Source organism: Acanthaster planci, linkage group LG06 (assembly GCF_054643075.1).
Source record: "Acanthaster planci isolate LZ-2023a linkage group LG06, COTS_SCS, whole genome shotgun sequence".
NCBI lineage: Eukaryota > Metazoa > Echinodermata > Asteroidea > Valvatida > Acanthasteridae > Acanthaster > Acanthaster planci.
The window spans coordinates 19,240,714-19,265,581 of NC_141782.1; the positions used below are offsets into that span (position 1 = coordinate 19,240,714).

Consider the following 24,868-nt stretch of genomic DNA (forward strand, 5'->3'; position numbering starts at 1 on the left):
TTCATCTCTCAACTTGTGGAAGAGAAGTAGTGACTTCAACCTTTCCAGACAGGAATACACAAAAAGTTGTAGAGCCAGAAAGCAAAATATCTTTAAGTACACGCGAAGTACCTGTGTATTTAGTTGGTGGAAATTACACGGCATCGTCTGCTGTCTTCTGTTGTCAGTTTACAGTGTAGATGAGGAATTGAAATTACGGAAAATTAAAGACCTTGAAGACTAACATTTAAGGAGGATGGGGAAATGCATACCTTTATTTGGTTCACCGCCCAGGGAAGGGTTGCTGGAGGGCGCACCATCCGTCGCAATGACCTGAAGCGCATATTCGTCTTTGACCTCGCGGTCAAACTTGATCTGGCTGGAAATCAGACCCGTCACGCCATCGATGGTGAAAAACTGGGCGTCCGGAAAGGATGTATCAAAAGAGTACGTTATCTGGAAGAGTCAGGAGACAAGACATCACATGAATTTACATACACACAACTCTGGGGAAAGCAATTCCTGGGGCACAATGCCATGATGAGCCGCAGGACAAAATGTAGATTGGTTTTATTTATTCCACATCGTATTTTCCCGTCATCTTATGCGTAATCTGCTGGATGTATGTAGCGATGCCTTTGGGGAGTCATTTCCTCTACTGGAACCCATTTCAAGGCACATCTGAAAGCTGCCCATGTTCAAGTTTCACATACGGGCAAGTGAGAGTGAATCAGTAGTGACAAATTTTTAAATAGCCAGAAAGCCTTGCCGTTGCTCCGCCCCCTCTCCCTTTCCCCCTGATGGTTTCAACTAACACAGGGACATTAACGACAAACAGTTTGAGAGCCCTTTCATGAAAAGGCAGTTCATTTAATCATCCTAATGTACAGAAGAGATGTGTAAAAGGGGAACATTTCCTTCACCATTTCCTGCTGGGTGCTTTTAAAAATGCAATACCTACATACAGGCAATTTCAAGATTTTCCGTTTTCAAAATTCTTCAAAAATTCACAATTTCATTTGATGGACGTTTACACCCACACGAATGACTGTTTGGTGGCTACTCTAACCTGACTGGCAACCTCCATTGACGCCCGGGTATTTCAGCCAGGCCTGCCACCCAGTAAGGAGAACCCAGAATTGTGAGATGTTGCGTAATTTCCTATGTTTCCGGTGAATGTCAGTGGTGTCTTTCCAAACGCAGCTGGATTAGCGTGCAGCGGTACTGTATTGCTCCTTGATGGGGAGCTGGAACACTTTTATCCGTTGTGCTAATCAACGGGCATGCTATGCCAAAAACAGTGGTATACTGTTTCAAAATAATGACGGATTACCTCTGATAAATGCAAGCTGAAAAATGACAGCAATTCCCAGCAGTGCGTCTTTTGTTCCAAGTACGGTCTTTTGTTACAAGGCCCAGCTCTTTTGTCCGATTTCGGGCACCCCGGCTATGCGTACAAACCCAAAGGACCCAAAACCAGGTTCCCCGGCAGTAAATGGTTAAACATGACAGTGGTTTTTGTTTGCTACAATACTCAAACTTATAGACCTACAGACAATAAAAATATGTCAATGGGTTCTATTCCAAAGTTTCGACACTGGAATTTTGTAAACTGCAGTGGTTAGTCAGTAGAAATAGAGTGTTTACTTTAACTGGCCTCCACTGTATATCAAGGCCAGCAATGGTCCACTGTAAATTCATGATTCACTTTACAATAAAATGTAAGTACTGAGACATCAAAACAAAGAGAAATACATGTACGTGGTCACGCATGAACACATTGAGAAACATTTTGTTCTGTGCATCACCTTGCTGATTTCCTTCTAAAGTTTGCATCGTTGTTATGGTTTGTCAAACTTCTTCGTGTACTTCATGTCAATGCAGTGTCACTCTGGCTCCCCGGTGCTTCCCTATTGTTTGTACACTCTATTGAAAGGAACCAGTGCTTCATTCAAGCATCACTGCATGTGCTTCCCAACAAAATGCACAAGTAATGCAAATTGCTTCACATCAGTTGGCTTATCAGGAGTGTTTTCCCTGCTTTACATCGAAGTAACAGCGCCCTCACTTGTTGAGAAAAGCTTGACCAATTTTTAATGTTTAAGGAAGTGTACTCTTTAGGACACTAAAAAGATTTCAAATAGTTTTCACAAATTAAAGAAGTGAACAAAGATAGGTAGAAAGTAAAATAAAGAGAAAAAGTTCACTTCATGGATCCTTCAACCTACAAGGAATGTCAAACACTTTTCTTTTGGAGAAGAGGTGCATTAAATTACAGTCTTAGAAAAATGAATTGGTAAGATCCTTTAACAGCCGATTCACACATACATGTATATCGAAGCCATTGTCAGAATGGATGCGTTCCTTGTGTCTTCCTTTTACTGACTGGGAATACAAAGAGGAAAACCAGCTCACCGTTCTGAATTCTTGCACCGTGTCCGCATCAACAGCTGCAACGGTAATAACATCGAATGGCGGAGTGGCCTCCTCGGGTACAGCAGCGAAAAACCTGCTGAGGGTGAATTGCGGGGTTTCGTCGTTCACGTCCTCAACAATCACTTTTTGAGTTCCAAAACTGGACAACCTGGTGCCGTCATCGGTAGCATCCACCTGTAGCGAGTACCTGTTGAGAGGGAGGGGGGAAAAGGAAGCACACACCGAGTTCAACAGAGCCAGAGAAAAAGGAGCATCACACGCTGTCGCGTCACTGTCACGTTTTTCAAATTAAATGTAAATTCCCACCATTAACCCTAACACTCCTCAGTCCTCCAACAGGTAAAGCATTGAGGAGTGTTAGGGTTAAGGTAGAAGTGTCAGGAGGCTGCTCAGGCCTTCTGTTTTTTCAACAGAAATAAATATTTAAAGATAACTAGGTGCTGGGTTCTACTGAAAAGCTCCTTGTACAATGTTCAGCCGTAATTCCAGAAATTAGGGGTCCAAAAGTGTGACACTTTCATGTCCCTGTTACATCTGACCTTTGTTACTTGACATGGAAATATAACCGGAAATGATTTCAAACTATTAGTATATGTTTGGTAGGTAATTTGCATTAATTCACTACTCTTGGAAATTAGGAAATTTGTTCTGAACTTACAAAATCATAAGTCAGATGTGACACGGACATGAAAAAAAATGGTCCCCTGATTTATAAATACCCTGAAAAAAAATAGTACCACATTACTGAAGCAGACTTATCGACAACTGTGGTCAGGGTAGCTGACAAAATTTAATCGTTTGAAAGAATTGTAATCTGACCACACAGCAGTGGTCGCACGGTTGAAACTACTCACTCGCTTGTCACTTCGAAATCCAGAGGGATGTCAAGGTTCAATTCAGCCCTGTTCACGCCGCCAAGGTTCCGAACACCAAACTGGGCCTCTGAGTTTGTTTCCGGGATCTGACCAATCACAATGCTGAAGCCCACCTCATTGCTACTCTGGGGAGTTGCCTGCAGTATTTGGATGACCTGAGGGACAGTCGTGTTTTCCGGCAACCTGATATCGTTAAATGCGGTGACCCAGACAGGTGGCAGGTCAACCGCCGATGCGGTCAGAACATTGACTTCAATATTGCTTGTGCCTTCCTTGACAGAATCATCAGCTACAACCTTGAAGTTAAAGGTTCTGCCTTCATACTGCAGAGACACAAATAGTAATATTACTGTCAACGAAAGACCAGTTGGGAGAAAATGTAAACATGAAACGGCAGTTACTTCATTATTTTTGCACTTGACTAGGTCTGCACACAAGGACATGTGCATCGGTCAACAATGCACGCATAGTAAACTATTACCTGGAAACAGGTTATTAAACGTGTGCTTCAGGAGCCTACCGGTACCGTGGAATTTTCACCTAGGTGAATTATGCATGTACGAATATCAATCAACCTACTTGTAAGGGCCAAGTTCAAAAGTATTTTTCCCGTTCCGACGCGAGTGTTCGCACAGGCCCCACTCAGAACGCAGCATCACGCCCGAAATTGCAACACTAGCTCAAAGAAACGGTCATCAAGGGAGTCTCGGAAAATGGTTACGATAAGTGACACTTGTTTTCCTTTATCTTTTCCAGATGACGTATATATGCAGTTGGAAGGTCAGCTGAGACTTTGAACTGAATGTTCAACCAATTGAGAAGTCTCAGAAAGTAGAGTCACGTGTGCATTTATGATAAAAACTCACAGTAGTCTTTATTTGGGTATCACCAAAGGTTAATGGAATTTTTTGAAGTTGACTCCAATCACTGACTCAGACTGAAGTCAGTACTATTTTTGTTTTTCCATTTTCACTTGAGACTTGACTTGACTCCGAAAAATTGACTTCGGACTTGACTGGTAAAAGTAGGATTTTGCCCTGACTTAACTAAATGTAACTTTGTGATAAGTTTTAAACAATAAGCACACTTTTTGGGGTTTTTTTCGGTGAGAATGGGCCTGCTGTTATAATCCCTGTGCAGAGAGGGAGGAATGCACCTGGCACATGGGAATGGGGCATAATGCTGTCATGATCTCTGCCCTAGGGCACTGTAAGTCAACTGAATATGTATGAGGAGTGGGGAAACAAGTATCGCCTGCTTTGTTTCGGCTGGTTAGTTGATTTTGGCTCCCTAAGCTATTGGAAATGGACAAATTAGTTCCTGATTTTGATACCGGTGGGGACCTTATACGGCCAGTCCTTCTTGAGCTGTGGTGGGAAAATCATTTGTATTGTTCAAACAAGAATAACGTTTGGCCTTTCTCAAGTTACGGTGGGAAAACCAGTTTTTCTGGGCTTGACCTTTGACCTACGTGTATGGGTTCCATTAGGCTTCTAGTCTGATACTAAAAGCAACCAATAAAACCAAGTGAAAAGTTGATTGGTTCAGTCTGGCTCCAGTTATGGCAGGGAAGAAGTATTTTGTATCGTTTAACTGTAACAACCTTGATCTCTCACTTACGGTGTCCAAAATCCTTTGACTTCTGGGACACACCAAGACCAACCCATGTATCCTGTCCGAAGTTGACTGCTGACTGGAGTAACTGCTTAGCAAATGCACACACACACACAAGTGTGTATTTGCCTGCAACTGGGGACCCCCTACTGTTCCTCTTTTGTTTGTACTTTAACTTTTTTAGAAGACCACCCAAATGTTTTGTACACAGTTGTCAATCGGGGACCCTCCGTCAATCGGGGTCCTTATTGTCCTCTATTGTTCAGGGTCCCCAATTGAATGCAGAAACAAACTCACACACACAGCAAGACAAAACAAATGCATTGCGCATTATATAAAACGTACTTACAGCAGAGAGGCCCATGAGGGGAAAGATTTCTCCAGTCTGCCGAATGCCAAAGAGGTTAGGACTTTGGTCGGTGAGCCTGTAAGTAATGGACGATTGGGCATCTGCATCCTCAGCATTAACAGTTAAGATGGTTTGAAGTGTTGGGGTTGAGCTGCTAACAGACACTGTGTAGAAAAAAAAAATTGGAAAAAAAAAAGGCAGTCCATTATGCGTGCATGGAAGAGGAGAGACTGGTGAGAGAGATATGAATGGGTTTCCAGAATGAGAATGGTGACCTCAGCTTGGGCTGAACAACTAGCTCTGAAGTCATCCTTGGTTTTTCGTTCCACCTTGGCCAAATTTCACGGGGCCACTAACACCGATCTGTGCACCTAGCACAAGCAAGGAGAGAACAAGTCTCCAGTAATCAGTTTCCATGAACCTTCAGATGGTGACCTCTTTTGCTGAGATATTCAATGATATCTGTGTACCCTCAAATTTTATTTTCCAAATCCTGTACTCACCGACGTAGCGCTCCAACCGGAAGACGGGCCGGTTGTCATTGACATCGGTGACAGTCACGGTAATGACACAGAAGCCGGTTTTGCTGAAGGAGTTGGCGGGCTGGTCTGTTGCTGTGACGACAATGTCAATGGTGGGGTTTCTTTCCCGGTCCAAAGGATCCTGGAGAAAGATCTCGCCCGTGTCTGCGTCCACGCGGAAGGGAATGTTGGCCCCAGGAATGTTGTACTTGATGGCAGCGTTTGCCCCTTTGTCAGCATCAGTAGCCACCACCTGTTGACGAGACATGTCCACATTACTGGCACATAGGCTAATAAATAACATGAAATGTCTTCTCTTCTCTTCCTTGTGTGTGAGGAGAAAGACTTATCGCTAAAATAAACGAGTTGAGCTGCCTCGTACTGCTATCTGCTTGATAGTTTGACAACAGATTCAGATTTTTTGAGGCATTTTCTGTTGCCATATAGAGTTCAGAAGCCCTTATTCATCCCAGTTGAAGTCTTACATCATGTGTTTACAAACAATACAATCATCTACAAAGGAGAGAGGTGGTGTGTGACCTACTCACAACATTCGTCCACCCTTCTGCATTATTTCTGTTCTATTGAGAGTAGTGACTATCAAAACGTAGGGCATTCAAGTTCAATGGTCTGAACTTGTGTGATCTTCAAGTAACAGGATGATGGCTACTACGAACCGTGATGAGGGATGTGCCATCAGCTGCATCCTCAGAGATGGACGGCGCATAGCTCGCGCAATCCTGAAAGACTGGCGGATTGTCGTTGATGTCGTTTACCACAATTTCCACTTCCGCATAGCTGGTATACGTGCCATCAGTCGCAGTGACATTAAAACTATAGCTGGCTTCCGGCAAGTTGTTGGTGCCAACATGTGATATCACACCTGCATTTGCCGAAAATTCCAAGCAGTTGAGCATTTTGGGGAGAGGACATCATGAACTGCTGACAACAAACGCTACACTAGACCTACATAAAATCAAATGCTCAAAACACATTGACACACCATTCGCCAAAATAAAAGGCTGCTTTACAGATGGGACACTTTTTGAAAAGGGACCAGGACAAACTCTGCTGCCAGCTAGAAATTGGCTGGCCCTGTGGTGGCTGGCTAGTACTCTCAGGAGGAGGAGTATATGCAGTGTGCAAATGGCAAATTTGAAAAATATTGAACTAGTGCATGAAAGAGAGGGATTGATTCTTCAAGGACTCGATGAACTTTTAGATAACGAATTGCAAATGGACTTTTCTTATAACACATCTGCCCCACGTCAAGGAGCACTTCTGGCTATTAAAGATTGATAATAATAAGATAGGCTGCTTGGTCAAACTAAGTATAAAATAACTCACCAGTTGCAGAATCTATACGGAAGGGGTAGGTTCCCTGAAGGCTAAATGTGATGACACTATCTTTGTCAGCATCACTGGCGTAGACAGTTCCAACGATGTAACCGTTCACTGCATCCTCGTCCACGTAATACACGTAGTTCTCCGTGTTCAGGAAGACCGGGGGTTCGTCATTTAAGTCCGTCAGGTACACCCACACGATGGCCTCAGCCGTACCCCCTGCCTGGTCCCGAACAGTGGCCCGCAGCTCATAGAAGCCCTCGCCAACGTCAAAGTCCAGCTTGCTGGCCGGGTACAGGTCCCCCGATCCGACAACACGGAACTTTTCAGCCTGGGCCCCGCTGAGCGTATAGGTCAGGATGTTGTTGGGGTCTGCGTCGCAATCTGTGGCCTCAACTGATGGAGTGGTATCAGATCGTGAACAAGTTACAGTCCAAATGGATTGAATGAGATGATAATGAGATGATAATGAGATGACAATGAGATGACGTTTTGTAGGGGGGCACGAAATCAAAAAACCTCCAATACAATGTTTTGTCTCAACATCTACAATTCAAAACAGTGTGGAAATAACAACAGGACAACTTTTCAAGATCTGCAGTTTTAAATAAGCACTTTCACTTTTTTTAATGTCCATGCTTACATAACGGTACCTTCCCTACATCCTCATTTTTATTCATAAACGTGGCAAACACAAAGATGAATGACTTAATGGCAATGTCATCCCACAGTAAACATGACAGGGGCAAACCCACAGAGAGGATGGGTGCTTTGGAAAAACAGGGTGGGTACTTTGGAAAAAAGTCAAGGGGGGGGGAACGATGGGTCCAAGAGATTGGCATTACTTGATCCTATCAATGTATCTGTGCCAATGGTCTCAGGGATGTTTCTGAAGGAGTACGTCTTTTGGCCAAAAACGGGGTTACAGTCGTTGATGTCAGTTACGTCTACATTCACCTGTGAAATAAAAAAAAGCAAAACAAATTTAAAAAAAACAACAAATTTCCTGCCAGAAGTAAATGCTCAACTCTTCGCAGCTTTGAATCTACAATTGCTATGTAACAGTCCAGAAAGACTAGGAAACAACAATGAACAGTTATACAGCGAACATTAAGGCCTTGTCAGCAGGAAAGCATCTCAGAACCTTGTCAACTCAACATCAATGGCACATTCTTTGAGTTTATCAATGCAAAAGCATATGTGAAGCACATGTAACAGTGGCTCTTGAGCCCTGAAGCTAGAAAAAAATTCCTAGAACTACTGTGCTATATTCTGGAAGATTTGGTGTAGTTTGGGTAACTTCAGTTTTACCAAGGGTGGCTGACGAAGTCCTAGGCCACATATTGACCAGTAGTCTCACATTCCTGTGCTATCGATGCTTATAAATTGGAAGGTGAAAAATTTCATTTCTAACTTTTAAACCGTATGTGATTTGAACCTGGAAGGCGTCAGAAGATAAAACAAAAACTGGACAATAACTCATAATACTTGACATAAGAGTGCACAGCACAATATAGAGCTAATTCAAATTGGACATTTCTAAAAGGTTGTTTATTAAAGCAAAGAATGACACATCCATCCATCAGACCGTACCCTGACGGTGGTGCTCAGGCCATCATTGCTTTGGGTATCTTCAGTGGCCCTGACGTCCAGGAAGTAAGAGCTCAGCGTCTCTCGGTCCACTTTGTCCAGCAGGGTGATCTGACCAGATGACGCGCTGATGGTGTGGCGCGGAATCCTGGAGTCAACGTCATTGTTGTTCAGGAGCGAGTACGTGACGGCCAGGTTGTTAAAGGAGAAGGCCCGAACATCGATGACACTGGAGAGAAACAAGGCAAGGCAACACAGATCAAAAGCTGTTCAGTCGGGCAAGTTCAAAACAGCCCCAAGGTTGCAAAAACAAATATGTGCACTCCCCACGAAGCACGGCTATAGACCAAGCCTGTGTGTAAGACAGGGCAAGTACTATCCTTTGATTTCACACTGAGGTAGCTAAACCAAGTCTTTGAAAAATAGGCAGATCTTGTGTAAGGATGGTAACAAATGCAACAGGCTCCAGTTGGAGCCAGTTGTTTGATGCTTAATGACTGAACCAGCGTAGAATCAGCTTCAAGAATGAGCAGCCCATGTACATGGGCCAACTACATGTAAATGAGGACTTTGAAGTGAAACAAATGCTTTAAATAAGGAGAAAGATGAATATAATTGCAGTTATCATACCATGCCGCCAAATTTTTGCCAGCCAACAAGCTTTATTTTCTTGTAATGTGTTGGCCGGTAATTTGGAATACAGGTAAGGGCCAGCTAATAGCTCCAACCCTGAGCCTATCCCTTCTTTGCAGGCAACAGAATGCTAGCACATGGAACAGATGTTAAACTACATGTACTTCTTGCTGTATACCTAGCAGGAAATCCTTCGGCTACATCTAACAGCCGCACCTCAGCTTCACCTAAGGACACGCACAAAGCCGCGCCTACGTTCTCACCAACAGCCACACCTATGGCCGCCTCCACGCCTACTCACTTTTGTGGAGGGTTCACCTCTTCCACCACCGTAGCCTGGTAGACCTCCTTTGTGAACTGAGGGGGGTGGGTCCCGCCAAAGATGTTGACCTCTGCGGGAATGCTGCTTCCATTCTCGTCTTGAGCGTAGACACTGAGGACATATTTCCTGTCTTGTTCGTAGGTCTGGCCTGGGGAGAGGCTTGTCTTAATCCAGCCGCTGTCCTCATCGACGGTGAACATGCCGCTCCCACCTTTAGAAAACAAAGCCATTTCTGTGCATAACTGCAGTTCCTAATGACTCAAAATCTGACTTTTTTACCAGCTCCACAACACAAAAGAAAGTCAACATTTCTATGACCTACATAACTTCCATTTCACCGCTTCGTTTGCCATTCTAAGGTTCAAGTACAGGTTCATATTTTGCACGTTGTGCTTTTGTTTTTTAAAATTAAGTCAGTTAATCACAGATTCTCATGGTCTTGGTGATTTGAAGTGACACACCAATTTACCAGGAAACGAACCATGAATTTCCCTGCGTATTCGTGTCTGGTCTGATTCTCAGTGTTAATTCAACTGCAAACTAAAGGTAGCACAAGCGGAGGGGGGAAAAAAGGCATACCCGAGTTGAGATAGTAGCGTACAGTAAAGCCCTCGGGATCAGATGCTCTCAGCTGATAGAGAGAGGCACCTGAAGGTGCATCAACAGGTACCACCTCAATATAAGGGTACACGATCATCTCCCATTGGGGCGGCTCGTCAACATTCTGGACTTCAATGATGATCCGCTGGGTGTCACTCTTGTCTGTAAGAACGGGGGAAGGGGGGGGGGAAATTGGACAAGTCGGTCAGATAACATACATACCGGTAGGACTCTTGTTTAAATAAAACAAGAAAATAAGAACCTGTTTTCATTTTGATTGCTATTCAACTTCAACGAAAAGCAGAGATTCCAGCAATTTGGTAACCCTTTTACACCTACATGTACATGTAATCTTCACTTTTTTACTAACCCTAACCCCTAGGCCCTTTTTGCTGGGAACCTTCCTCAATCCTCCGGAATCCTCCAAATTGGGGGGTGAAAACAATTAGATTCTTGCTCAATCCTCCGAAATCCTCCAAAACTTCTTGAAAATGTTATTTAGAGGTGTGTCTACTGTCTCAAGCCTTCAAAATCCTCCAGCAATTCCTGTCATTATGTTGAGGCAGTGCGAATGGTATTCTTGGCAGTGCGGTTGATTCAAAAGAAATATCAGGCTGAATTTATACATGACTGAGAAGGAACAACACAACGTCTAACCCACAACCTTCATGCGTGGCATCCTTTGCAATCAGCCATGCACTTTTGCCATTCACCCTGAATCCTCCAAAATCCTCCAAAACCGCATGTGGGCTTTCTTTGTTTTAAGAACTGTTTTCAGAGTTTCAGACTATTCAATTATACATATTTTTCGCATAAATTAACATTATCAGCAACAAAACAAAAAGACAACGAAAACCTCAGCAAGCATTTGCCCTTAAATTTCATCTCAAAAATGCTGCATACTTTCAACTTTGTAATTCAAAATTTTACAGAATAACAAAGACCGGTATATGAAAATTGCATCTATGGTTTGCTATATCATTTTGTTTAGAATTTTCACTGTTCCTTCTTTGGCTTGTTCACATAATGTATGGATTTAGCACAAGCTCCAATTATCAGGAAGGTTAGCAAATACTTGCCAAAAAAAAACCATTTTACACAGTAGATTGATGTATTTGTGCATGAGTCATGAGACTGGAATGTGTTTTCTGCATGTACCAACACCATTCTATTGTACACACACCCTCAACAATGCAGACCAGACCTTTGATATGAGCTGATTGCTGTATGCTCTAACCACAAGGGGGGGGGGGTCCCATACATTAAAGGGGCAGGCAGATTTGATTTCAGGTTGCAGCACTGGCCACTAAGTTCTCCACTGTGATTGGTTGGTGGAAAGATATTCGTGGATACCAAGGAATGTCCAGACACTGACATCATCCGTGCAGTATAAGTGTACATGTACATGTATCAGTGTGTTTCTTGAGAGCAGTGCGGAGAACTGCAGTTAGAATAGATGCAACACTTCTTAACCTTTAAAGTAAAAGGTCAAACAGGTTGAATCAACATAACCATCATGAAAGTTGCATTTTGGATTAATAATTGAACTTAAGTACCAGGGAGGATACCACTTTGTAGAAATTGGGTTCTGGATGGTTTATGACCACAATAGACTCATGACAATTGAGTGTTCGGAAAAAAATGTTTTGGGGGAATGACAAGTAAATGAATACCAAACCCCAACAAAAGGGGGGTAATGTCAGAGAACTGACTGAGTGCTCTTCTTGAATGTGCCCATGTTGACTACATGTCATTGTCATACCAACCACAATATCAAACAAGTTAAAGTTTAACTTGTATGCCAGACACCTCCTGGTAAAACTGTTTAATAAGTTAGACCAGATTGCTGGGAATCCAAGGATGTGGTTTCAACCACATGGAAAGTCCTTCTAAAACTAGTCAACATTATTCACCCACAATTATTGGGGCCACTATGGAAATAAGTTTTTACAACTTTCTGGCGTCGTTCCTGCTCTTTCTACAAATGTTTTTGTTTGGTATTATGGTATTGTCCGTGTAGCCACAGTGTATATTTATTTTTTTATTGTTATCTACTTATTAATGCATATTTATTCTTTCTATACATGTACATGTAATTATTTCATTGTATGTGGAAAAGGCAAATTAATCAAAACAAATAAAAAATTATGCTGTTCACAGGAGGCACAATCTCTTGTATGCAAGTTGTGTCCACAAACGGAAAGGTTGTTGCAAGTTTGCTGAGCCACGTTTACATCCATTAAGAGTTTACAATTGTTATGATTATTTACACTATATGGTATGTTTGATGGATTCTAAAGTGGAAAAGTGACAACTGGGCAATTCCATGCAAAAGTGGAAAATTCGATCACTGTTACTGACCTCATTATTCAAATATAATTCACAAAATAAAGAAGTTTACCAGAAAAATATGAAATTTGAATTAGAGACTGCTGTTCTGGTTTAACTTTTTTTTCAAAAACTTCTCTGTTTAAGAACTACCCACAACAAGAGGTGGGAACAGTGGGACCAAATTTCCTCATTCCGCATGGAATTCCCTCAATTGTCAAATGAGAGATCATTTGTTACTGGTGAAGTCCTCTCCACAATGAACATGCTTCTGTCTAAAAACAGAAGTTGGGTGAAATGCCAGAAATTGAAGTGTAGGGGAAATGGGTTTTCTCAATTACATGTACATGTAGGCCTACATGTACATGTAGGCCTACATGTACATGTAGGCCTACATGTACATGTAGGCCTACATGTACATGTAACCATGGGGGAATAATATAACAAGGATGAGACAGATTACTACAATGGTACGTCAGAATTGATACACTTGTCTGTCTTTGTTCTTTTTTGTTCTCGATTCCATGAAACACAAAACCTTAAACCAGTCAGTCTGATTCATCACACCTGAATGGCGCACATTTTGTTGGCTTCCTGCACAACACACCTGAAGCATGGTCTGCCGCACATCATGAATGGGTCTTTGTATTGTACAGCCATGGGGGCTGACCTCAAGCTCAGGCAGTGTACATTACATGCATGTACATGTACATAGCTGGCACTGCCAGCTTAACCACCATACCTGTACATGTAGACCAGTGGGGGGTTTTCTAAACTCTACATGTGTTGCCACCAAAAAAGCAACAAGACAGAACTAACATAACATGGTTTTCCCCCATACATTCCGGGCAAGTACCATCATTAACATAGACATGTACGTGTATGAATTGACTTCAGTACTGTTCATCCCTTGACAGATGCATGATGTGCGCACATGTGACATGTACACGTTTAATATTTCATGTACAGTCTGTGTCTATTTGGAAAGGCAGCCTGACACACAGGAATCATAAAAAAGGTCAAAGAATGTATGGTAGTTAATCACTTGTGGTCCAGACATGTTTGACAGATTGTTTGACAGGTCCCAGCAAATGCAGAGAACATGGAGTAATCGTCCATAGGTTAATACACAAGTACATGTAATGTAACGTCAGTGACATTTCCGTGTACAGCCTTAGACATGTTAGACCCTACGGACTAGTACACTCATGAATTTGTCTCTGCCCTCTTGATGGGAGGTTTGGTATTTTCTAACGATGTGTGAACCTGCATTCAAAACAATTTTGCGAGGCCATTTTTTTTGGGGGGGGAGACCTCCTGTTTGGCAATACATGTACATGTGTACATACATTATTTACTTGCACTGAGCACTTTTTAAGGCACGAAGCATAACAAAATGCACACTTGCTCACAAACATCAAGGTATCAGAATATGCACTTTTTGTACAGGTACTGCAAGGGATATGAATGTGTAGATCCACAACAAAGCAGAAAAATCATGAGAAATGACATTGATCCCACCATTTAAGACAATCCAACATAAATGTACATGTGTATGTAAGCCTACATGTACATGCAGGTACATGTACATGACCTTACAACTCAAATTACGCCTTGAATGGTAGAAAACATGTACATGTATACCACAACTATTTCAGCGAGTCAACCAACCCCCAACAAAGGCCCTCAGAAAAACTGTCCTTTGTGATAAACACCCTTCAAGGAATAATTTTTTTGAGGTTAAATCTAAACACACATACTTCCCACTTCAGTTCCCTGAAGCTTGTCTCATTAAAAGAACATTTTAATGGTTGCATGTCCTTCCCAGGCGTTATATTCAGTAGCTCATCATATATTCTATAAAAAAAAAAACACCATGTTTAACATTGTGGATGCTCCTTGTACTGTGCATGAGTGCAGTGCTGGTGCCAGAAGTTTTTCATTCCCTCAACCTTAGAGAAAGGACATGGCACCGACTAACTCATGTACTGTTTTTTTTGTACAGTCAAAGGGTTTCTTGAAACACTGATCCTTCATAGCCTGTGGGGAGGGGTACAGAACGACCCATCTGGAAACTCAGAGGACTACATGTACCTTTGTCCAGACCAAAGGGAGAAAGAAAATATAAACATGTACATGTACAGTACATAACTGGACTCAGCGGGCGCATGTGTAATGTGGTCTCCAGATGTGTGAAATGGATTTATCCAACACCTCCCTTCCTGCTGCTAATTAAGCTCAGCCAGGATTGATTTCAGGGGGTTTCTATGGTATGTACCAATGTGGTTAGAATCAAAATCGACCTGTGGTTCTTATGTTAAATTTCCAAAGTAAATAGTATCATGCAAATACTACTGACAGAGGCTGCAAAGATATCTCACAAAGTTTTATTTTTAGTTAGAAATTTCAAATATCCCCCGAGACACCAGGGCACACTGTTAGTAATTACATATGTACATATACATGTAGTTGCCATGCCATGGATTCTTTCTTGTACATCATATACATGTAGTATGATTACACTGCTATACATGTACATGTACCGGTACCCGGTACTTGCATTCTGCACACAGCTCTTGACCAGCCGACAGTAAGGAAGAATGTACACGTGTACACATGTATGTACAACACATCCACTGCATCTATCTACGTGTAGGCTGAGTCAATTCGACTAATTCACGATTCGAATGTACCTGACTTTCAATTCGATTGAATATCCAAATATTCGGTCATACATGCACAAACCAGCAGAGTGTTGATGAACAAACGATATACAAAATCAGTTGCAATAACACACACAATTGTACACAAGTACATCATAATCACCAGAGCTTCTCACCTCTAATATCTCGGGCCATGATTTAGCAAGATATACATGTACATGTACATGTACATGTAAGAGACGGACAATACTTCATGCCCTGTTGGTAATTTCTATTCCGTTCAAATCGTTGTAAGATTTCTGCTACTTTTCATCTGAATCTGCTTGAAACAAGCCGCCATAGTGCAATGTTTCTCAATTAAAATAAAAGAAAATTCTCCTTTTCTTTTCATAAATTTTGCATTCGAATATTCAAATTTGGAAAATGATATTCAAATATTCAATGATCAATTGAATATTTAGATATTTGGCACAGCCCTAGTAATAACAACGACCAACATCTCCAAAAGCAAAAACCTCAGCATTTCGTAGCAAACCTTCCGAAATACGTCATAAGACACCATTTTGATTTAAGGTAACTGAGCTTCCCCAACAGAAATCATAAGCGTTTTTCAAACCTCACTTGGATTAAACACTGAACAAGTATGGACCACTCTTCCTTCCAAATAAGGTTCAGTGTAACAATATGTGAGGTCCATGCCTTTTTTCTGGGAATTCCCAACAGTGCAGCCCACCTACACGTACATGTATCTTGCGCACTGGGAAGTATTTTACATCACAGGTACATGTACATGTAATCCTGCATCACTTCCTGTAATGTAGCTCGTTGCGAGTTCTTGGTAAAGCAGGTTTCATGCAGTTTTGTGTGAACAGGAGGCCAGGGTTTTGTTATCCAGTTTTGTTTATTTTTAGCCTCATATAAACCTCAATTCATATCCACCACAGTGGATTCAGTTTCCTATTTACAATGAGAATTGATTGTCCAAACTTGTCAGTGCTTTTGCTTGCAACATCTTCACATGGTTAAGGGGGAAAAACTAATAGAGATGAAAATTTAAATGCGCACTCTCTCAAGTTTGGGATTGGCAGTTCATCTTCATTTCAAAATGAACATCAAAGTGTGAAATAAATTTTAAAAGCTACATGTACATGTAAATGTTTCAACCATATTCCCACTCCTAGTGGTACAGTAACTACTTGGCTCTGATCAAAAAACAGACAAAATATCCCAGGGAAATGTCACGGCAGAAGTCCTGAAAACAAAATCCTGTTGGTATGTTTACTCTGGCTTTTGTGCTACAAGTACATGTACTGCACATGTATGATGTTTGTAACAGTGACAGTGTATTTTCATGGCAGAATGTTACTAACAGTGCTATTGCTTTGTCTAATCTCTCGTTTAGCCAAATTTAACATATCAGCAAGACACAAAGGTGAAGATACCGTAAAAACTCCTTTTTTTTCTTACTAAGGAGCAAGAGATGAGAGCTGAAAGCCAACTTAGTCAAGTCTCAAGACCAACTGATGTGATGAGACATCATCGCTGCATAACACCTGTGTAGTTCATGCATTAAACACTCAAATTCAACTTGCAAGAAATAAATTCTTGTGTTTGTACTGGGCAACAGTACATGTACATGCACAGAGTTTCACAGATCGTGAGACTGGACTATTGTTGCCTCTTCGTTAATCCAAATCGACAAAGTTTACAGCAAACAAATCATGCCTGCCTTTTGCAAAGCAAAGACAAGTTGTTCAACGCTGACCAGCTCCATGATAATGACATTTCCCACTTTAGCAAGTGTGTCCAACCTGCTCCAACACCCACAGATCCTAGCGGACTTGATTCAATTTTCACCTATTACATCTAATTCCTTCAAACTGACAACTTAATTAAGTTTAAAAGTATACATCCTGAAGGCAACAAGGTCAACTCAATTGTGAGGGGGAGTTCTCAAATTGTTTCCTTTCCCTGTGGTTCGCCTCAACATATTTTGCCTTGCTGCAATACTAAATAGTATTTTGTGAAGTAAATTGGTATTTCATTAAATACATGTATATTGCACCATATCAGTTGTTGGACAAGTGCTGTTCTACAAACATCAGACCACAGATGAAGAAAAGAAAACATTTACTGGCACACTTAATAACAGAACAGCTGATGTGAAACTGAAATGCTTGTAGTAGATCAATGCCAAAACTTGGTATTTCTGAACCTGGATACATGTATGACACATGTGCGTGCATTTGAAGAGCATTCTGAAACTACCAACTGAATTTTTTGTCAGGATAGTTACCTGTAATCCTATCTTGACAAAAAGGGCCAAACCATAAGCACAATACTGATTTTTAAGTGGTTAAAACAATTAATGTTCCCAGTATGGACTCCAACCACACACTCCACTAAACAAATGGTGTCTTGCAGTTGTACCAAGGGCAAAGTTTTCCTCCCTGACTAATACATGTACATCAAACTTTTCACAATGAAAAATTATTCAAAATGAAACCGAATATTGTATTTTTGTGGGCAATTTTTCAACCTACTGGTGCTGTACATGTACAAACCAAATGAAAGACGGTCATTCCAAAATCATGCCAAATTTTTAGTGTACATATATTCCTAAACTGTACATGTACTTTCAACTGATGAACAATTTTCAAAACTTACTCGGGTGGGACTCGAACCCACGACCTCCTGCTTACTAGTGCAGATGTCTTAACCACTCGACCACTGAGCTTGCCGGGGTCGGCTGGCCGGTCCGAGTCAAGTGAAGCAGTGGGTACCGCAAACTTTTTTCAAGATGTATTTTTTTTTGTATATCCGAACATTGCAAGTTGTTCACATTATCAAGACAATGGTTACTTTTCCCATTTTAAGTCCAGTGTGGACATCCCAGGAAGTTTTCCTCTTGGCAACTTTTACTGCGCCGCGAGATCATTTCTACTGGCCAACCTCTGCCCAGGAAAAATGATCAAGACACTTTTCCCGAGACGGAAAGTCCAGTTCGGACAGCACAAGTCGGTAAAAGCATAGAAAACTGGCAGGTGGAGCGTAAATCCAGCCTGAGCACCCCAGCATGTTTCGTACAGGGAACTATGCATGCGCACTGCACGTTTCATCGCGGTATGGCCTGTGGTCAATATCTTTCCGTAAACCTTTTCCTCTTGGTTGCAATCGTGGCATGTTATTGACACTGTTGGACAATTAACTGGTGTTCAGAGTGCACCATTTAGAGAGGATGAGGACAGTAATGTTGTGTCTAAGGACGAAAATAAATTCAGGTCACACAAAGCGCCGTCATACATGTAAGTCATTGCATTGCTAGCTCAGTTACTTTTCCCGCAGTCTCAGTAAAATTTTCCTGTGTCAAATGTCCAAGTGCGGATCGGCTCTATAAAACCCACAGAAAAAAGTCCAGTGCGAACAAGGCTGGATCCTCCCTGAATCCTTTGAAATCTGGGACTGTGCACTGTGCAGGACAAAGATTACATGTATTTCCACTTTAGTTTCAGGGGACATCCATCGCCATCTAAAGCACCGACTGTCTGGTTCCATCTTTCCACAAACTTCAAGATTTGAAAGGATGCATGAAATTTAAAACTGAGAAAGTGTGGAGTTTAATTTGACAACTTTGTCTTTGCCTAACATGTTGATCTATTGACAGTTCATACTGAAAAGACTTGGCCATTTCTTGATACTCAATGAATTTACCGAGATCAGGAAATTATGAAACCTGTTGATTCAAATTGCCATCTACATGTACATGTATGCGCTGTTTGGATCAACTAATTTTCCTAGTTTCTACAGCTGGATGCTGCTGAATAGTTTCCTTGGGATAGGCAACAAGCTCTGTTTGAACCGCCTGAAAAAGTCTGGGGAAAAATGAACTCTTGTTCAGTACAAGGAATACATGCAAATATGATGTACATGTAGGTAAAGTCTCTAACCCGAACTCCCAGGAGTGATACCAATTTACATACATACAAGGAACCTTCCCCATCCTTGCAAATCTCCACACAAACAGTGCACATGAACAGTTGGACTCCACTTCTGGTATGCCTAAATCCCACACTAAACACGGTCAGCGTACTGGTACAGTACTCATCCTAACAGATTCCATCAGGCCCTGGTATTGGAGTTTGGCTGCTTGGGGATCATTGGGGTTAAGGTTAGCCAGTACTCTGCATGCACATATGCATGTACAAACATGCCACATATTCAGCATTTGTCAATTGTTAATTTTTTTCTAAACGGCAATACTTACCAGCATTTTCGACATTTGTGATCTGAATGTCAAGGTTGTACTGTGTTGTCTCCTCATAGTCGAGTTCTGCAAGGAGGATCACTTCACCCGTCGTCTCATTCAAGCCAAATGACGCACCGGGATTGTTGACAAAGGCAAACCTGTCTGTATCGTTCACACTGGCAATATTGTAGATAACCGTGTTGACAGTTGTGTTCTCGGGGACAGGGACACGCTGTTCAGGGAGGACGTCCCGTCGTAGCCTCTTACTGGGTTTGTAGTCAGGAGGGAAGAGCATGTCATTGCCATATGGGATCTTTCCCGACGAGGCAGAGTCAACACTTATTTGGAGCGGGACTGGGGCAGACTCCAGAGAAGGGGTTCCATCATCACGTGCCACAACCTGCATGTTGTACTCACCCGCCGGGGGTGGGGATGCAACCGTCAGCTTCCCGGTTTCCTGTCCTAGTTTGAAATACCTGTTGGGCTTCAGGAAGTGGTAGGTTACATGGCCATTTGCACCACGGTCCTCGTCTGCCGCAAACACTGTGCCAGCTACTGTGCCGTTGGGTGCGTTTTCGGCAATGCTGTAGACGAAGGACGGGAAAATGAAGACGGGCGGGTGCAAACCAAGGACCAGGATGTGAACCTCTGTCACGGCAACCTCGTCATTCACGACTGCTTCTAGCGTAAGCTTATAAAACTCCTTTTCTGCCACGTGCAGCTCAGCACTGGCATACACTCTAACGATTGAATCATCTTCTGATACTTCCTGGTGAAATTTCTCACTCCCCGGTCCGAGCAACTCATACTGGACAGGCATGTCTTGGGCGTACACAGGCACGGTCACTCGCAAGTCCGACAGCCCCTGGACCTTCTGCCCCACTGGATTGTTTTCAGTGATGACACCTTCATACCTGCTGTCGGCAAAATGCAACTTGGAGTCCTTGCCCGAGTTGATGACTCTCACGATGATCCGCTCGTTCCAAGAACGGCCACCTTTGCGGTGTGTGACATGGACAGTCAAGCTGGTCCCCAGTAAGTCTACCAGGGGTCTTGTGGTGAGCAGCCTACCATCATCTGTGATGCTTAAGTATGAGCTGGGGGGATCCAACTCGGAGCTCTGTCCCTCATTATGAAACTCAGTGAGAACTGTCCCTGGCCTGGCATCAAAGTGCACATTAATGCGTGGCAAGGCAAAACCAGAAACTAATGTTACGGCAAAGAGAACAATCAAAATGAAGAGCAGGGTGGCAAACAATCGGACTGCTGCCGCCATGGTTACATGTGATTAAATCCTGCACTGTGCAAGAGGTTCCCTTTTATGTGTCCTGCACCTGATGTGAAAAAAACAACCTGAAACAAAAAAGATAAACTTCATGAATTTTTCTTCATTAAACAAGAGCCACCTAAAACACATTTACATGTCGTATGCAAAGACAATGCTTATTTCGTATTTTTTAAAATAAAGAATTCCATACATACAGACTAGAGGCCACGTCATGCCCTGTGCACAAACCCTACGCAATTGGTCTATAAAATTGAAGTGCTTATTTAAGAGAATTTCTCCATAATTTCATTGCTAAATTTGACTTTTTGGGCATTTCATTACCTTCAGTAATAATGTGTCACTGCAGGGAAAACCAGTGGCATCCATAGTACCTGGAATTCTTTCTTCTGGAAAGAGTTTCATATATTGTACGGACGCCACTTGATACCCTTGTGCACAAATCCTTATAGAACCCCTGCATACGACATCATGTTAGAGTGAATTTCTTTCTTCCTCTCGGACAGGCTCGAGTAAACCTTTTGCACATTCATTGTCATTAAACCTAAACAACAAAACATATCCTCTGTTTCAATAAAATTTGTATTAAAAGTAACCAGTTATCGGGCAAGTCGTGAGGGTCACACCTGTTGAAGGAGGGGGAAGGGACACAGACGGGATTATTGCCAACATGCAGAAAAGTGATGTCAGCCCAATTTTCCTTGTTTCGCTAAATCACATTAAAACCAGAGTGACGTCTTCCCACTTTTTAACAACTGATCATGGCTGACATGATTGAAGCTAAAGAAGAAATCGTGGCACCAGGACTGTCGAGGACCTGGTCAAACAAACTTCTGAATTCTTCCAGGAAATCGGACATCAGCACATCGACCAAAGGGACATGACCAGATGACGGAATTCGGCAACGCTCAAAAAAATCGAGCGCTACGATAAATATTTCAATTGCCAGAAACTTATCATGCTTGTGTTGTAAGAATTCATTTTAACAAATAAAATCACGTCATGGAATTGATAGTAGAAATGACTACCGAGGCGTTTTACAGTTCACAACAATCAGGAAAAATACTGCACAACTACATTTTGAAAACCTGTTTTTCGAAACCACATAGACATGGTAGGCCTATGACAAGCATGGCAAATTGGCAATCAGCAATGGCAACTTCAGCAACAAGCCTTCAGATTTCAAGGAAAACACGGTCTTAAGCTAAAATCACTGATGTGCTTACCAGCTGCAACCCTTCTCGCAGTATCCAAAATACCGGTTCGTAAGAATATGCTGGTGATGTAGCCTGTCCTGTTGAGGATCTTCGTTTCCAATAATTGCTAAAATGTCCAAATAACTGGAAGTTCAATATCGCAACAACAACCGCACTGACACATCGTCGAAGAACTATGATGACTGTTGCATGAAAAATGGCAACGGTTGGCTTGGTCAGAATCGTCCCCGCCGGAAGCGAAGCGATACGAATTTAGAAACGAGGGAGGTATCTCGCATACCAGAACGGCTTTTGCGGCAAGGTGTGTGCTTTTTAAGCTGTCGATTATCAAAGCGAAGCCATGACGTCATTATTTGCATAATAGAGGACAAGTTGTCCAAAATTTCTAAGGGGCGGAGTAAAGAATAATTTGTCCCAAATAAGGGTAATTATTTGAATACGATCAAAGCAAAGTCTACACTTACAAACTAATGAATCATTGTTCACCTTTGTGGTAAAAACCGTGCGTACATGTACCGTACTTTGGCGAACAGAACACATGGGCTATTATTAGTTATCACACGAGTGCGAGTGGTACACAGAATTTCAAAATTAGTGATCAACGAGCGCGAGCGTGATAACGAATTTATCTTCAAGCAAACTTTACGCGCAGTATAGTAAAGGTGTCTATGCGCGCTTTCCATTAAAAAGAAGACAAAAGCGGCCAAAAGCAAAAACAGTAACACAGATGTACCACAATTCTATAGATCACTGGGGTAATTTTTTCTTTTGTGATTGCTAATCTTCCAGTTCTGGTAACATGTACCACAATTCTGCATTTTTTTTCTTGGGAGCCTGGGAATCACATGTATTTGTGTTGTGACCTATTTCAATAACAACAACACTTGCACTAAGAAAGGATATTATAAGAATTGTACGTGCATTTAAACACGTGACGATCAGCACGAGCAAACATGCCAGTCATGCAGATATGTGAGCTTGCTTTTAGCATGTTTAGCGTAGAAATAACGTAATGCGTTGAACATTGACCAGCGCATCATTACGCAGCGTTTGACACATGTACATGTACTTTGGCGAAATCGCCAGTATGATTTAAGTGCATCCTAAATTCTATCTGACTAAGCATATAAATTGCTATTGAGGCTCTGTGAATTACTTTATTCAGTCGAGAACTTATAGATCACTAGGGTAATTGTTTCGGCTCTGAGTGTCTTCCAGTTCTGGTTCTGCAGTGTGTGCATTTACTTCAGTACAGGAATAGTATCATGATTGTAGCATGCAGCATGGTTATTTTTTTTACTGAGGGCGCTGTGCGTGTGGAAGGACATGAAATTTTTATTCTCGCTCTGGGCTAAGAAAATCGCTTAAAATATGGCCTTTTGAATCGCCATCAATGCTTTTATCCTATAAATAAAGGACTTTTAACCCACGTTTGTTCGATTTGTGACATTCTTTTTGGATTTTTGTGTTCATTTGGATGGATTTTAATCATCTTTTTTTTATCCTGACCTCGACGTGAAGTGATCAGCCTGAGTGCGGTAGTGCAATGATGTGCAACGCTTACGCCGTAAGCCAGGCCGCTTTTGTCTTGGATCTTTTACAGCATCAAGTCATCCACATTTTAATCTTTCGTTTAATTCTATCTGAATTTATAATTTCCGTAGATATTATTTTTACTTTAGATGTGTTTTTAACCCAACTTTGAGCAATTTAACACCCGGTCTTCAAAGCGCAACTTAAGATTCATCTCGGTTTGGAAATTTCGCGGGGTTCTCCTGACTTTTGATCTGCGGGCTGCCATTTTGCGGGCCGCCATCTTAGAATTTTTTTTTCTTTGTGCTGGATAAGGATCCTAAGGGTGCAGACCACTAATTCAAGTGAGAATTTCTGACCAGCTCATTAGCATTAAAAGTGCCCCTCCCCACAGTATCTTTTGAAAAAGGAGATTGTTTGGCCCCCAAAATGGTGAGATTGTGTAAATCGTCGCCAGGATCAACTCCCTGGGTCTTTGAGCTTTCGTATGAGGGCAGAAGGGCTGAAAACTACGGTTGAAAAATGGTCCTAAGTGCCCGAGAAAGTTGAGGGTTGCCACTTGAAAAATGGCTGCTATCAGACTTCGGAAAAATCACTTTTGGGGGGGGGGTGATTTTGTTTTGTGGGAATAATTAAAAATGTAATTGGTTAACCCACAAAAAATTGAAAAGAAATTGAAAGATAAGTGACCAGACAAGAATTTCATTTGTGTTTCAGAAATCTCAGGGATGTTGGCGTGCATGCTATTGGGCCCTGAACGGGGCTGATTTTACACTGTTTTCAATGGGGCTTGAATTAGTGGACTGGACCCCTAAGACTTTATTATGGCCATTCCTCGCCACCACATGCAACAATTCTCTTCTTATTTTTGTGACTGCAAGATTGATAGTGGGTTTATTGAATGTTAGCGCATTAGATACGAGTTTTGCAGGTGCAGGCACAACAAGCCTGGGCTGCCCTGACTTGTTAACGTGGGATAGAGGCGCAGGATTACAAACTGTAAATATATTTTAATCTGTATTTGAGTGGAGGATAACTTCTAGGCCAGTCTTTATTCGTATTGGCCAGTTTGATCTGCATAGCCGTAGCTGGCGTAGCTGTTGTCGACATTTTGACTCAAAGATTATTATTTTTGGATTATATATGTGCTGGGGATGTTCAGCTTAACCCAGGGCCTGTTTCTGTTTCAACACCTAGAAGCAATAGTGGTCTGTCATGTCGTTCTTGTAGGAAATTAATATTGGGTAAGGGACGGCGACCATTTAGACCCGGTTTGAAAAGGGCCCTCCGGTAGCCCACCCGGTATAATGCCTGCCCGGTATTCAGGCTACTC

General features: G+C 42.0%; 1 protein-coding gene across 2 annotated transcripts in view; it reads right to left on the reverse strand.

The window, feature by feature from the left end:
• LOC110989790 (neural-cadherin-like) overlaps positions 1 to 22,268 on the reverse strand; it is a 43,803-nt gene extending 21,535 nt beyond the window's left edge. Inside the window, exons 1-13 of one of the 2 annotated variants that reach the window (XM_022254416.2) lie at positions 22,012 to 22,268; positions 19,519 to 20,853; positions 10,243 to 10,425; positions 9,643 to 9,874; positions 8,712 to 8,937; positions 7,964 to 8,075; positions 7,122 to 7,514; positions 6,452 to 6,657; positions 5,757 to 6,027; positions 5,254 to 5,417; positions 3,270 to 3,613; positions 2,395 to 2,602; positions 252 to 435 (exon numbers count right to left, since the gene is read on the reverse strand). In XM_022254416.2, coding sequence (XP_022110108.2) covers positions 252 to 435; positions 2,395 to 2,602; positions 3,270 to 3,613; positions 5,254 to 5,417; positions 5,757 to 6,027; positions 6,452 to 6,657; positions 7,122 to 7,514; positions 7,964 to 8,075; positions 8,712 to 8,937; positions 9,643 to 9,874; positions 10,243 to 10,425; positions 19,519 to 20,776 — 3,781 coding nt within the window. In that variant the 5' untranslated portion in view covers positions 20,777 to 20,853; positions 22,012 to 22,268. The remainder of the gene's footprint in view (positions 1 to 251; positions 436 to 2,394; positions 2,603 to 3,269; positions 3,614 to 5,253; positions 5,418 to 5,756; positions 6,028 to 6,451; positions 6,658 to 7,121; positions 7,515 to 7,963; positions 8,076 to 8,711; positions 8,938 to 9,642; positions 9,875 to 10,242; positions 10,426 to 19,518; positions 20,854 to 22,011) is intronic. The other variant, XM_022254418.2, reaches the window with a different exon arrangement.
• Positions 22,269 to 24,868: the final 2,600 nt, after the last annotated feature.